The sequence below is a fragment of the Callorhinus ursinus genome, unplaced genomic scaffold, assembly GCF_003265705.2.
Source record: "Callorhinus ursinus isolate GAN/ISIS: 27379988/994484 unplaced genomic scaffold, GSC_fseal_2.0 scaffold2, whole genome shotgun sequence".
In the NCBI taxonomy this organism is placed as follows: Eukaryota; Metazoa; Chordata; class Mammalia; order Carnivora; family Otariidae; genus Callorhinus; species Callorhinus ursinus.
This window is the reverse complement of record NW_027397064.1, coordinates 11,369,901-11,385,736: the sequence shown is the minus strand read 5'-3', so window position 1 is coordinate 11,385,736 and position 15,836 is coordinate 11,369,901. Positions and strand designations below refer to the sequence as shown.

General features: G+C 34.9%; 1 protein-coding gene across 1 annotated transcript in view; it reads left to right on the top strand.

Annotated features, from left to right (window-relative positions):
* NYAP2 (neuronal tyrosine-phosphorylated phosphoinositide-3-kinase adaptor 2) overlaps positions 1-12,182 on the top strand; it is a 255,859-nt gene extending 243,677 nt beyond the window's left edge. Inside the window, exon 8 of the mRNA XM_025886855.2 lies at positions 6,803-12,182. Within this exon, the coding sequence (XP_025742640.2) occupies positions 6,803-7,030 (228 nt within the window). The 3' untranslated portion in view covers positions 7,031-12,182. The remainder of the gene's footprint in view (positions 1-6,802) is intronic.
* The last annotated feature ends 3,654 nt before the right edge of the window (positions 12,183-15,836 follow it).

The window sequence follows — 15,836 nt, the reverse complement described above, 5'->3', positions numbered from 1 at the left end:
TGGAGAAGAAGAAAACAAATATAATTCACTAGAATTATTGTTTTAAAGTTCTCAAAACAACTTTTATATTGAAGTCAAATCCCTACAATAACACATCACAAATGACTACTTCAAGGTTATTAAAACAAGGGCCTGACCTTATGTTAAGTCTCTTACCTAGAGAATTTACACCAGATAATCTACTTTATTTAATTCCAACATTCTTTTTATTCCTTCTAAAGATGAAATTGTAAAATGTGTAGTTGACATTCTCAAATATTTCCTTTAAACTAATTGTCAGAGCTGATTTCAAATCTAATGAGCCAAACTTGATATGAAAAATATGTGAGCACATATGAATCAATGCTCTTGACTTGTTTTATAGCCCCTTTTATGGCATCAATATTAGTATTATCCCTTTTGGTTTTCTATTAGTTCCAAAATATACATAATTCAAGGGTTAATTGGCCACTTACGTAGCAGATTATCACTTTTTCTATAAGGGGGCAGACAGTAAATATTTTAGGCTTTGTGGGATGTGTGATCTCTGTCCCAACTATGTAACTCTATAACCTGAAAGCAGCCATAGACAATATGTCCACAAATAGCCATGTCTGTGTGCCAGTTAAAACTTTGTATACACTGACATTTGAATTTCATATAATTTTCATGTATCACAAAATATTCTCCTTTTGGTTTTTTTTTTTTCAACAACTTAAAAGCGTAAAACAAAAATTCTTGCTCATGGGCTGTACAAAAACAGGCAATAGGCTGTATTTGGGAAGTGGGTTGTGTTTTGCCAATTCCTGTCCGTTATCCTGAAGATACACATAAAAAGGCCACAGTTACTTACACGTTTATTTTTTATGTATGTTTTGTTACTAAAGTATCAATCTCTTTGCCCACTACATGGGAGAGGAAGAACAGTTTCAATGTTAGTTTCACTAACACCTCTGGCTGATCTCCTGACACCTAAGGATGGGGACTGCACAGATGTAGCAGACTCACTATCCCCCATAATAACTGAAGACTTAGCATTCCTTTCTCGAATCTCACCAGACAGACTTCATGCCTGCCCTTCCCTGTTGCCCCACTAATGCTATCCATGCTCTCCTGGAGAAATTTTCTGCAGGGTAAATAGAAAATTCAAAGAAATTTGGTGACTTTGATTTCTTTTTCAGCCAGATTAAGTCTTACATTCACCACATTGGAAATGATTTCTCATAATGTGGGTTATAGGGGTGGAGAAATTGTCACAGAGAGAACAGCCTGGAACTGATTCTCATCCCCACCCCCACCCAGGAGCATCTGAAAATTAGTATTGGTGTTAGGTCTATTGTTTAAGAAATTAAATTATATTCACAATAGTTGAATTTAATTCTGAGGCCAACAAGGCACTTGCTCGACATTGCTTTGTCCCCTAAGTTTTTGTTAAATTATTATATTTTTTATATGCTAACTCACGAAGCACAAAAATCAAATTGATAGAGATATGCCTGCTGGTATAAACTTTATTCTGGTGTCATTTTTAGTGTTGAAATGCTAGTGTTGCAGTGCTTATTTTAGAGTATTTTTATCTCTTTATGGTTTACATATTTCGGCAATTGAATATTTAAAAAAATGTATGGCGATGTATTACTGAACAGTATTATCATTCCTTTGTTCTTGGGATAAAATATACTCAATATCGGGAAGTACTTAGTTTATTTCCTAGAGAAAGTAATGATTGAGGTAAATTAAAACTCCTTGACATTTATGTTATTCTTCATGGATTAAAGGATTAGTAATTAAGATCATTAGCAGTGTCTGGCACTTTAGTTTCTCAAACCAATTGCCAACATTATTTAGTTCACAGCCTTCTACAACCATGTGAAGTATGACATATGTAGCAATACATGTAATGTGTACATAAAGTATATACAATACACATAAAATATATATGAAATATATGCAAATGCATATACTATGTGTATATGAATTATGTACCAATATATATACAATGTATAGAGGAAGTGCATACAAGTTCAAAGACATACATAACTTTTCAGTGTCACATAACACTGAGGTTCCCAATCAAGTCCTTGAACTCTTTCCATTATACCATGTTGCTTCCATCTAAAGAGTGAAAGATAAGTTACAATTAGCATTTGTAAAGAATGTAGTCTCTTCAGATGATTTTTGAAAATATATTTTTTGAACTTTAGAGTAGTTTTAAATTTATAGAGAGGCTGCAAAGAATGCACAGAGGGTTCCTGTATACCCCACACCAAGGTTCCCGTTTTGTTAGTATCTTACGTTGCTATACTGTATTTGTCACAACCAGTGAATCAATATTGAAAGAGTATTTTTAAAGCCTATTCATTATTTGGATTTTCTTAGTTTCAGAATCCCTTCCGGGATACCACATTAGTTAATTTCAGTTATCATGTCTCATTTGCCTTCACTAGACTGTGATAGTTTCTCAGAATTTCCTTATATTTTGGATGATCTTGACAGTTTTGAGGATTTCTGCACTGGTCTTTTGTAGAGTATTTCTCAATTTGGGTTTGGTGTTTTTCTCATGGTTAGTTTGATATTATGGGTTTGGGAAGGAGGAACACAGAGGCAGTGTGCCTTTCTCATAATATTGTATCCAGGGTCCGTACGATCAACATCACTTAATCACTGTCCATCACTTGGTGTGTGTAGGTAGTGTTTGCCGGGCTATCCACTGTTAAGTTACTCTCCTCCCCCTTTCCATACTGTATTCCCTGGAAAGATGTCACTGTGTGGAGCCTGCACGTAAGGGATGGGGGGATTTGTGTTTTACCTTAAGGAAGAACTTCACTTGATTTTATCCCCATCAATTTTTAGCCAAGAATATTACCTCTGGTGAATCATGTTAATATGAAAATCTTGTCCAATAGATGTAACTGTATTCATATCAATTGAGCAATTGTCTTACAATTGTCTCCCAATGCATGCTTGTTGTAAATCAAATTCCAGAGTTCTTTTAACTCTGGGGTGAGGTGAAATGGAATTTTATAGCTAAATTTTAAAAAGCTTTGAAGAATTTGGTGATAAAACAAAACAAAACAAAACCGCAGCAAAATCATGAAATATTTTATGGGTAGTATTCTTAACACATGTCATATAATTGCTTAATATGTTATTTGTTATGTACAGAGTAATAAATTGAAACATCTTACTGTCAGAGTGAAATGTAATTTTTAGACTTGTTTTAGGGGGAGAGATTCTGCCATGTAAATGGCCATAGTGGGTAACGTTGGAGTTTAATTCTGGGAATTAAAGAGAGAATACACCTTCCAGAAAGAAATATTGAAAAACATATGCTAGGGCGCCTGGGTGGCTCAGATGGTTAAGCGTCTGCCTTCGGCTCAGGTCATGATCCCAGGGTCCTGGGATCGAGTCCCGCATCGGGCTCCCTGCTCCTTGGGAGCCTGCTTCTCCCTCTGCCTCTCTCCCTCTCTCTCTGTGTATCTCTCATGAATAAATAAAATCTTAAAAAAAAAAAAAGAAAAACACATGCTATATAAAAGTAAACATGGGAAGTAGATTTGTCTTCCCCAAAAATGAATCATGTTCAAAAAGGATTTATCTCATCTTAATATAGTAATAACTTTCTTGGGTATCTTAAATGAGAAAGAAAAGGTTCAATAACAGCTTAATATGAGATGATTCTATAGCACTCTTCAACAGCTTTATTAAAATATTGAAATTTAAAACTTTTGAATTGGCTATTTTCTAATATATTTAAATTCTCTTAGACTATCTAGCCATCATTCATATATGACCAACACTTTCTTACAGAATTTGTATTGACCACCAAAATAGTTTAATATTATAGGCATTCTGAAAAAAAGAGGTTGATTTTCTTCTATTAATATTTTAAACCATTATATCAATCAAGAGAATATTTAATTATTTTAAAATAAAAATCTAAAGAATATGGAAATCATACTTTATAACTATTCTTAAACTTTTATTTTTTAGATTTTTTTAAAGAATGGATTATTCTTAAATTGACACATTTATATAGTACAAACTTCTAATTGACAGAAAATTCACACTTATAGTAATGCAGTTTTACATTCCAGAAATGTAATGACTACTGTGAAATATATTGGAGATACTGTTGTTAGAGCAATCTAGGAGAATTATTATTTTGCAGTGACATGTGCTGATTCTCACTCTTAAATAGTAAAGAAAATTAAGTAACAAATGATAAAAGATTTGTGTGGAAAAGTAAATACAATGCAAATATCAAAGTGATGCTGTAAATATCTTACCTGAAAGAAGGTTGGAGGTTTTGCAATTTTGCTGGAATGTGTAAAATCCAGTGAGATTTTACTGAAAGAAAATGATCTGTTGAGCTTTCTAAGAGTTAACAAAAACTGTTCAATGATGGTGGCGTCTATTCATTTATAAAACTTATATCAAGAGCTTAATGACTCTGTTCTGCATGTTGGGGCTGCTGGTGGATAAAATTTGGGGCCTGCCCTCTGGAAACTCTATGTTATAAATCCATTTTAAGGGTTTATAGTCACTCAATAAATTTTGCTTGTATTTCCACCAAAATAGACTTACTGTATTTTTATTGCATGGATTATCGAGTTATAAAATATTAGAAATCTTTTGAAAAATTTCTGAGCCACTTTGGCGATGTTCTGTTGGGACAAAAGCCTATTGGTTTTTGGAATAATTTAACAAATATCTAGAATTTCATTTAAAAACCAAACACTGGTGGCCATAAAACACAGCTCATTTTTCTCAAGGAACGTTATATCAAGTTAGGCACATACAAGATATTAATCTAAAAGTGCCGTCTTCTGGACTCCAAGTCCAAAATACTGATTTGGATTTATTTAATACACACTATTTATTCTCTCATAAAGCCACAAGTATATTTGGATTTCTTGAGTACTGTCTGGAAATGGTAGCATCTATGACAATAACTATTATTATAATTTCTAGATAATAATCAGGAGATGTAGTAGAAAGAATATTCACTGTGGAGTCAGACAGATCTGAGTTTGATAGAGGTCTGTATTACATGTAGTAAGCTGTGACCTTGGTCTAGCTTCTTAAACTTTCTGAGACTGCTTTCCTACTTGTACCATATACATACATTCAAGCTTTCAGGGTGGCTGGGAGGATTTAATGTAACATATACAGAGCTCTTTGCATATGTGTGACAGAAAGCAGGTATGGAAAACTCCTAGGTATTTGTCAGTATTACAATAATAATAGTTAAGCAGTCGTTTAGTGTTTTGAAAAATGACCTCACTTTCATCATCCAATGTAATCCTTACACCAACTACTGAAATTGAGATATTACCAATTCAGTTATTCAGATAAAGAAACCAAGAAGTGCAGTGACTGGGAGAAATTTGACACATCCAGGCTTTGAATTCTTGTCTTCTGGCTCTAGACCCTGCCCACTCCATAAAGGATTAGGAATCATGAGAATGTCAATCTTGCTTTGTTCACGCCAGAAACTTACTTGCCTGGCTTTGGGCAACGTATGTAATTTCTTGAAGTTTTAGCTTCCTCGTCTGTATATTGAGGGTGTTGTACTAATTTGTCTTCTCAGTCCTTTCCACATCTACATATACACTGAAAGTCAGTACAGAATAGTTGTCAAAAGCACAGTGTTAGAAACGATTGTCGGGATCCAATCCTGACTCTGCCATTTGCTGGCTCTGTAAGCTTAAGCAAGTTACTAAATCTTTCTAAATCTCATTTTACTCATCATTATGCATTAATAAATAGTACTTATTTCAGAGCATCATTGTTGTGAGTTTAATAGACTATGCAAAGTACTTAGAATGGGATCTGGTATAGAGTAAATGTTATTTAAGTATTTGCTCTGATTTTTGTACTAAAATTGTAACATCTAATTCAGAGACTCCAAATGAGCTATTTAACCCTTAAAGCCAAAGAGTAGATTTGCTTAGACAATTAAGTGGAAGCTTCCTCATGCTGGGTTCGTGGCCCAATCACATTACTGTCCTCGTGTGAGACTCAACTCTGTAGTTCTGTTCTAAAGAACAGTTATTAGGGGACATGACCACATATACCTGGGATCAGCGTTCATCTGTCCAGAAATATACTTCAGTATATAGTCAGCTCTGAATCATCTCCTGATATATAATTGACCTGATGAATCTGTTTTTCTGAAGTGCTAGAACTAATTGGGGCCTGGGTCAGTATGATGGCACAAGCTAATGATTCTAACTTAGATACTTGCTGAAGCATCAAAGAATATAGAAGAATTTCTTTGCAAAAAATTATTTAAACATTTAAATTCCAAGCATTAAATGCATGCAAAGTCATTTTGGTAGAAGAATTATGAAAAGCCTTAATTCATATGCTTTTTATAAACAAACCCAAGTTTTATTTCAAGAACAAAAATGGTCTTTAAATTCTTCAAAACTGATCACATTCATCTGAGATCTCCTGAAAAGTAGTTCCGATAATTGAACTTAGATACATTGGGACCTATAAGATGATGGAGTTGACATAAAAGTAATAGGTAAATACTAGGCAAATTGCTTTCAAAAAGGAAAGGGTCATTTCCATATTGTGAGCTCCTGAAACATATTGGAAAAATATTCTTGCCCAAATAATTGTTTGATTATGTCACAAAAAGTTTACCTAAGTACAAAATTTATTTATAGTTCCCATACTTTAATTTCGCTTTGTAAGAATTACAGAGACAAACAGCTGACATTTTTTGGAACAACTACTAGCACAGTGCAAAAAAAAAAAATTGCTTTCATTCCATTTTTTGCTTCTGTATTCACTCTTTCTTTTTTGCTAGGTGGCATGCATGCCGTGGTTTCATGGAGACCATACAATGCTTGAGATGATTGAGAAAAAGCGTTGCTTGTGCAAGGAAATAAAAGCTAGACAGAAAACGGAAAAGGGGCTTTGCAAACAGGATAGCATGCCTATCCTGCCCAGCTGGAAGAAGAACGCAGGGGCAAAGAAGTATAGCCCTCCACCCTATTCTAAGCAGCAAACGGTGTTCTGGGATACTGCCATATGACTGTGCACGGGATGGCCAGGACGGCGGGAGCTCCACATCACTTTACGTGAAGAGGGAGGTCGACTCAGTCATGTGATAAGTAACTGTTACATATCTTCTCTGTCGGAATGGAATGCCAATCCTTCCCTGGAAAGCCCACGGGAAGCTGTGCCTACTCATGGCAAGTTCTTGATAAAATGTATATTAATTGTATCTTTGCAATTAAGACACTTATTTATCCCGGATTATTTTGAATCCAAAAGATATTAAGATGTAAATATTTTACTAGTTTATGGGTGACACCTGAAATAATACACATTATACGTATATAAATTACAGAAATATCAAGAGTTTTACTAGATGATATAATTTCGGTATTAACTGGTTTGTTATCTCTTTTATATGTAATCCCTTGATGCCTTTTAGTATTAATTTTTGCATTTAAGATGTTATTATTTTTTTTTCTGTCCACATTTGGCTTCTGTATGAGAGCTCACAGCTGTAAATCATGTTCAATCACATAATATATGACCTGGTGCTAGTAATGTAGAAGTCAAGTATCATATTCGTTAAGAACGTCTGTTGCTTTGTAAGTTTTTAAGGGTTTGACCGGAAAAGAATGCAAATGTGATGCATAATTTGGACGTCCACGTTACATCAACACCAATATTTTTGCTACATTGGCTTTATAAGAATTTCTCTTCAATATTGTCTTGTTTATACTAAGCAATGGTTAGTCAGACTCCAGAGAAAGTTATTAGGATATATTTGGATATCCCAGCAGAAAACATTTCCTTCAGAAATGACTTTCAGGACATGTGTCCTTGCATCATGGATCTGATTGGAGGAGACCAGGGTTCACTGTGACAATGGAAGGAACAAGGAATCGAAAGCTTAAATAGCACGACTGCTTTCAAGAAAGGGGTACCAGTGGCTTTATAACCACTGCCATCACTATTTTTAAGTAACTTTTCACGTGTATGTTTGTTTCCCCTAGAAAATGAGAAATAAATATTCAGACTGATACGTTTACATATTTTAGTACACTAAACGCCAATCTTTTGCAAAATTTAGGTCCATTAATGAATTAGAATTTCTTAAGTTTTTCAAACTTGTTATCACCACATTTTTGGGTCGCAGTCTTCTGTGCATGACCGTCACATCCATTCTTACGGATTCTGACACCATGACCAAAGAATTATGACCACTTGTTTATTTTATTTTGTTTCAAGGAAGAAACAGGAAATGCAGGGGCTAGGGGATGGATGGGGTGGCTTCGATTTTATGTGGTGGTAAAGTTTAAGTTAAACAAATTCCTATATATCTTTTAAGAATAACTTGTTAGTTACATATAAATATTGCCACGGATGGATAAAAAGGAAACTATCTCATATATTTTGTATATTTAAATTACTATTTATGCTTCCTAAAATTGACAGTATGTGATTCTTCTTTAACAATCAATTTAGTATTATATTTCTGAGAGAAAAGGTATGTGTTTGAAGTTATTGTCATAGTGGTTTTCCTTGTAAGGGTTTTGACAGCAATAGTACAGTGCTGCTCGATAAAACCAAATATAAAGGAGTGAGGGGATTTTTGTAATCTCTATTGCTAAAAACCTAGTGATGCTTTATCAGTAATAGTTCGTTTCAAGCCTTTGAAATGTTAAAAAGTAATTTTCTAATCTTTTATAATCAATGTATATTTTGATGTCCAATTAGAATTCTGAAAGAATAAGGGAAAAGGGTAAGTGGGAGCATGTGTATCTGTTGTTTTTGCGTGAATGAGTATTCAGCAGGAGAACTGTATACATAAAACGTTTACTGAGGTTTTAGGTTTTGCTTGTATAACTGAGGTGGTTAAAATAAAAGAAGAAGAAGAAGAAGCGGATCACAAGTACAGGAAATCATGGAGAGATCTTAAGTAGCCTAAGTAAATCCTACTGCCATATTTCACCAGTTAGAGATTATGTTTCAAACCCAACAATCAATGGAGTACCAATCTAAGAGTGATGAAGATGTATTAAGATAAAATCAGTATGGAAATAAAATGTTAGCTTAATTTAACTACTTATGACCACATATACTCGAGTCAGTCAATCGGGTAGAAGACATCAATTCTCAGCATCTTTATGATGATCTGGGTGTATGTATATGTATATTCAGGCTCGGTATGGTAATGATTGGATAATTCCTTTGAAATTTATATTTCAGTAACATATCTAAGTGTGTTTTTCAGATGCCAATCTTTTCCCATATCTCTCTGAATGAGGCAGAAGATATTTTTTAATGCTGGCCACTTGTCAAGAAGGAAGCAGAGGTACTGAAATGACTTGTGTTGGATTCAGTCATTCCCATTTGTTCTGCCAAACTCATGTTGCTGCCAGGTTTCATGCACTCTTTTTTTCAAGCAAGTTATTTTCTGAGAAGGCAGCTTGTTTGAAAATCTGACCTTAGGCAACCGTTTCTGTTTAATTTCTCCAAATCTTCCTTTCAATGGGGAGTCATTGAAAGATCTGGGAAAGCTGCTTCACTGATGTTTGACTCAATAACGTTTCTTGGGTGCCTAACCCACTGTTCATTGCGGCTTCACTGACGTGGCGAGTTCCATTCTATCATTCGTTTTCTTTTTGTGTTGTTTTTCTTTATGTGGAGAAAAGGTCATTAGGATAGAGGAGAAAAATCAGCGTATTCTCTGGGGGCAGTCAATCAGGACACGTCAGTTGTGAATTTGGTCGGATGATAAAACATTCCGTTGACAGAACACTCTGGAAAGATAAAGCCCATATTTTTTATCAGTGCCAAAGAATAAATGGTATCATGGCATGGTTATCAGGTGGGAAGAGCCCATACGTATGAGAAATGGTCTTTTCCCGACAGCTTTTACAGAAACAGAATTTTATTGGCTGTCAGCAAGATGCTTTTCTATGGGAAAAACTTCTTAGCACACAAGAGACAAATTTCTTTAGAATAGATGGGAAGGAGATCCTGCATTTCTGTTCAGTGCCAGAAGCCAGCACCTTCTGAGCTGTTACGGTAGGTCTTCATGTGAACACTGCTGTTCCTTTCCCCGTATTCATGCCGTGGGAGCATGTCTGGAGTGAGTGATCAATTTGTGTAAGTGAAGGTTAATGATCACCCCATACAAAATATTTGGGAAAGTGAAGCAAAACAAAACATGAAGAGGTTCACATTTGCAGTTTTAAAGAATATACACATTCCAATATCTGGAAATTGTCTGGATATAAGGAGATACAACTTCCCTTTTCAAGATCGTGACACTAGGACTTCAAACATGGAGGTTCCAAATCATTTTCTTGAATGCTTCTAGAGAATAGAGAAACAGTTTTCTTACTACACTCTGGCTTAGGCCTCATCCTCACATATAATTTGATTTGACTCTTTGAGCAAGTTTAGGAATCTAGTCAATAAAACTAAACAACACTTTCAGGTTAGTGTTTTAACTAACTAAATAAGACATCAGAACAATGCACATTAACAATGCAATTTTAATCACTTATATGTTAAAGTGAGTCACCTCCCTAAAATAGAAAAGAGCTTGTAAGCTAATTATGGCTACCTATGAAATTAAAAAAATAAAAATTCCTGTGATTTAAGCAGTAGGTAATCTGAGATGAGACACAGTTTACCCTTTCAAAGGAAAAGAAGTACAATAGAATAACAAATCCTACTTTGTTGTGCTCCAGATTTAAATGGAACTGAAAAAAAATAGTACCTATAATATTTAAGATTAACTCACTACATCTTCCCTCAATAGGAGAATAGATAGCTAATTGTAGGATGTGGACAATTTATTAATTTATTATTAACAGTTCATCATTGAGAAACTTATCTATTAGTTGTTTTTCAAAATTCTGTGAAGCACTGGAATTAAATATTCAAAAAGATATGGTCCCTGCCTTCAAGGAGCTTAATTATGCAATCATTAAAATTTCAAAACAAAGCCAATTATTTCTAAGCAGTTATACAATATCACGTGTTTGACATCTCTTATGTGTTTATATATGGTATTCTCTCTTTTTTTCCAGATCAAGTGTACAGTCAAAATAAAATACTAAAACATATTAAAGTTAATGTCTAAGTATAAAATATGTTTATGTATAAGACTCTATATGTACACATAGGATATGTACTGATGTCTACGTAACTCAGTAAAAGGATAACACGTTTGCCATGTTGGACTTGAACATTGTGGCTTGTTGTTTGGATTGATTTAAAACCCTTTGATATTTGGGTCAATTACATTGTAGCAAAATGTGTGTAACCTGAAAAAAAAGTCTGATTATACTTCCCTTTAAATATTACAAAGTTTCAAATTTAAGGGGGAACACCTTTACAGAAATAGTGTTGGATTTAATCTCAATCAAATATAGATGAAGATCTTTTTGAAGTGTTCAATTGTTCCCAAATATGACTGGGTTGCCCACCCTAAAAACATCTACATTTACATGTGTATACACCCACATACAGTATACATACTGTATATAATATATATGAAAATGTTTAGTATGCACTTCTTTTGTTTGGAACTCCTTGAGTTAACATTTATAGTGTAGCAATTGGTGTAAAGTGCACTGTGATTATAAAAAACAAAGCACAGTAAAGTCACAGGTCTTGTTATCTTGCACTAAAAATGTGTTTACGTATTTAGCAATTGTACGTTTACTTTCTTGCTCTTTTCAAGAAATTAAAACAAATAGCTATTGAAGAAATGATATAAAATAATATGTTTTTTAGTGGATAATGGCACTACATTTTTAAAAGACAGGGTTTTTAAAAGAAACCATTTAACATCCATTCCAACATAACATGTTTACCGTATCTAAGAATCTGAATGTCATATTACATTTTTCATAACTCATTAAAAATGTCAGGTATGTGCCTGAAAATTTGTGCAAATAAGCATTAGCTAACAGATTTCTCTATTCACGTGTTGTTAGCCATTTCTATATACATAATAATGTAAACACTGATGTTTTAATTTCTCTTAATTTTTGTACTTGATTTTTTTAGGTAACATGTAATTATAAATGTACTTTGATACTACTGAAGTAACCAGATGTTGTTTGAAAACAATTTGTTTTCTTTAGTGCATTGGCAATATTTTACAATACTTTTGTGCTTATTTATTTGTGCTCCCGTGTAATTATAATAAAAGCAATAGTTTAAATTAGTTGACTTTTGCTGTTGCTGTATTTATTCGCTGAGAAGCAAGATTAGTAAGAGCCTTTCAAAGAAAAGCACACACATCTTTCAACTTTGGAAGCGATCTCTGACATGACTGACCTGTATTATAGCAGACACGCACGGGTGAATAGCGAGGACCTGAATGCTTCAATTTTGTTATGTGACCCTCAGTTGTCCTCAATCACCACTTGGCTTCTGCCCTAAACAGATGAGCCACTAAATAAGAGGAAACTTGACATTTTTCTTTCTTCAATATGCTCCTAATTCCAATTAAATGACTCAGCATGTATCTGTAGTACTCTGGAGGCATTAAAGGAAAACAAAAAAATCGAGCCATCTTAGATCTGTGTATGCAGACGAAACGTTTATTGGGTGGGTATTTGCCATGTTCATTTATTCAGTCATACCTCTGGAATTGATCTGGAATTGATCCAGTTTAAATAGGGAGCAAGTTAGTATGGTTAACATTACTGGGGTATCCATAACTAAAACATCATTGAGCACTTGAAATATATAAAACAGGGTTCTGGAGCTCAGCAAGCTCACAAAAAAAGTGCATGTGTGACAATATAGTCTCCAGTTAATAGTTTCTAATGGCTACTTCATCACCACTTACATCTTTTGCCACATGCCCAATTTCAGTGTAATTTCTTATAATTTTATAATTCCTCAAATTCTTTTCATGGGCATTTCTTAAAAGAAATCCAATTTATTCCCACCATTTAGCCCCTCCTCCAGCCACTCAGTGCTCTGTGGGCACTCTACTTCTGGGTTGAACAGGAAATAATTAATCACATTCCATATCGTCAATGTTTCATGCTTCCGTCCATCTCAGCTCATGATAAGAAGGACCCCCTAATCTATATCATCTCTTCTCTTCTCCCAGTTCCCAGTAAGACTCACTTGTTCCCAGCTTTGTGATCTCAGAGTCTAATTATGTTAACACTAAGATGGGAATGACTGATAAAACAATGTACATCCACCTATGGCCGTTTGTATTTGAGAGGATTTTTATTAACATGTACAAGTGAGTATCTATTAATAGAATGTGACAGACTAGGAGATTGGAAAAAGAGAAGTTTATGGAAAAAATTTGTACAATATCACCTCAAATCATGTCCTCTAGAGTTGTGCTTTTCAAACTTTTCTGCACAGAAGAGCCCTGCTGGCAATTTCTAAAACTCCTCCTGTCCAGGAAGCCTCCTGGGGTTAGTCACAGGCCTTGTGAGATTTGCAAGTGCTCAAGTGACTCCAAAGGGGTCAAAATTGAGAATTAGAGAAGTACTTCTCAAACTTTAAGGAAATGCCTATCACCTGCAGATCGTGGTAACAACATACAAGTTCTGATTCATCAGAGTCTGAGATTTGGCATCTCTAGAAGATCCCAGGAGATGCTGGTGCTGCCTGTCCATAGACCGTCTACTGAGCAACAAACAACTCCTAGGTGACTCATTTTTCTGCCTATTTTCAAGGAGTCTTTGGTAGCATACTCTTGAGCACTGAAACTCAGATTGTACTTCACAGGTGGACCACATCAAATTATCTTGAGACTGGTTAGAAATGCAAAACCTTAAGCCCATCCTGGATGGATCTTTGGAGCCAAGACACGTGAATCTTTGGGGCTGGGGCTCATGGATCTGTTTCAGCAAGCTATGCAGATGATCTTATTCTCAATAAGGTTTGAGAAGCATTGTCCCTGATCATTGCCCTGCTGTGGTTTTCAACCGTGGCAGTACATTATATTCCTCTCAGGCTATTTTATCTATTACTGATGCCTGGGTCCCAATCCCAGAGATTCTGATTTTATCAGCTTGGGTTTCAGGACTGGACAGCTTTTCCTTCTCCTCCTTTACAATCTCCTCCACTTCTTCCTTTTTATCCTTTCTGCTTTCTTCACCACAGCCTCCCATATGTTTAGAATCTGAAGTTGGTACCAAGAAAACTATATTAGAGAATCACCTTCACCTGTGTCTCACACATTGGAAATTGTGTCATGCTCAGCAGAAATAATATTTTATCCACAGGACCAAATACAAAAATGCATCGTTTCGTATCCTTACTCCACAGTTATTTATAGGCACCTCATGGCAAACTGTGCTAGTGTGGGAAGAAAGTTTCAGCTTTTGGTTGAATCAATTCTGTGTGATCGGGTGCCCATCTGTCCCCTGAAGTGGTCAATATTCTATGAGAACAGGGTTGTATTATTTTTTATTTGGTTAGTTATTTAAAAAAAATTTTTTTTGAGAAAGAGAGCAAGGCTGGGGGTCAAAAGGAGAAGAAGAGAGAGAATCTTAAGCAGACTCCACACTAGCACAGAGCCTGATACAGGGCTCAATCTCACGACCCTGAGATCATGACCTGAGCCAAAATCAAGAGTTGGACCCTTAAGCGACTGAGACACAGGTGCTCCAGGATTATGCTAGAGCAGCTCAGGGGTGTTGCGTGCGTCTTTATGACTGCATATAGCGTTCCTTTGCCTGGGTAGCCCATAATTAAACGAAAAACTATTCTAGACATTGCTCAGAAATTAGTGTCCAGGTGCTACTCAGAATCTTCATTGTTAGTAATAGTACGAGGCATCTGTCAGATATTCCTCAGGTTGGAATTGATGTCTGCCACTCAAAAATCCATTTCCACCCCTAGCACATACAAACACACTGTGCTGTGTTTGAATCTCTGTTAAAATGCCATCTGTTTCTAATATTTATTTATTTATTTGTGTATTTATTTATTTATTTATTTTTCGAGTCTTTCTTCTAATACTACATGGTAAGTTTCAGAAAGAGGAGATAGGTTTGCTTGTTGTAAATCCTTTATTCCCCAAGGTGCCTGGCCCATTGCTCTGCACATGAAAGTATTAAATAATATTCGCTGGCTTCATTTACAGATTTATTCAACAGACACTCATTGAAGTCCTCCTGTACACCCACCACTTTGTAGACAGTAACAGGCCAAAGGCTATGCATGCTGTCTACTCCTTCTCCTTCCTCTCTTCCATCACCATAAAACAAGATTTAATGAGATCTTGTGACATTTTATAATTCATAGCCCAAGATTACTGTAAATATGTATATTATTTATATAGTTATGATTTATATCTTCCCATCTACATATTTATTTAAACTCCCTTTTGTTGCAAAATAAATTAAAACTGCTTTTATTAATGCATAAAATATAGCAAGATAACCTGTGTTAGCAATGTGTGAGAACTATAAGAAGGAGAAAAAGAAAGATTAGGGCATGAAATAAAAGCAGTCAGGAATGATTTAAGTCACAAAATGCATACAGTGATGCCCTATGTCATTACTAACTTTAAGTTTAAAATTTATCATAATAGGAATATCACCAATAATGGTACTAATAATGACTGATTTATGGTTTATTCCATGCTAGACACTGAAATGTTTTTAATATGTTTTACTTAATTCTTACCTCAACTCTATGATTATCTTCATTTTCTACATAAAGTAATTGAAGTTTACAAGAGTTTTCTAAACTTATACAGATAGTAGTTACAGATCGTGGAAACTCAAGCCAGGCTTCTCTGATTCCAAAACAAATGCAACACAGCCTCTTAATTAAATTACTTTTTGTCAGTTTGATACTATGCAAACACTATG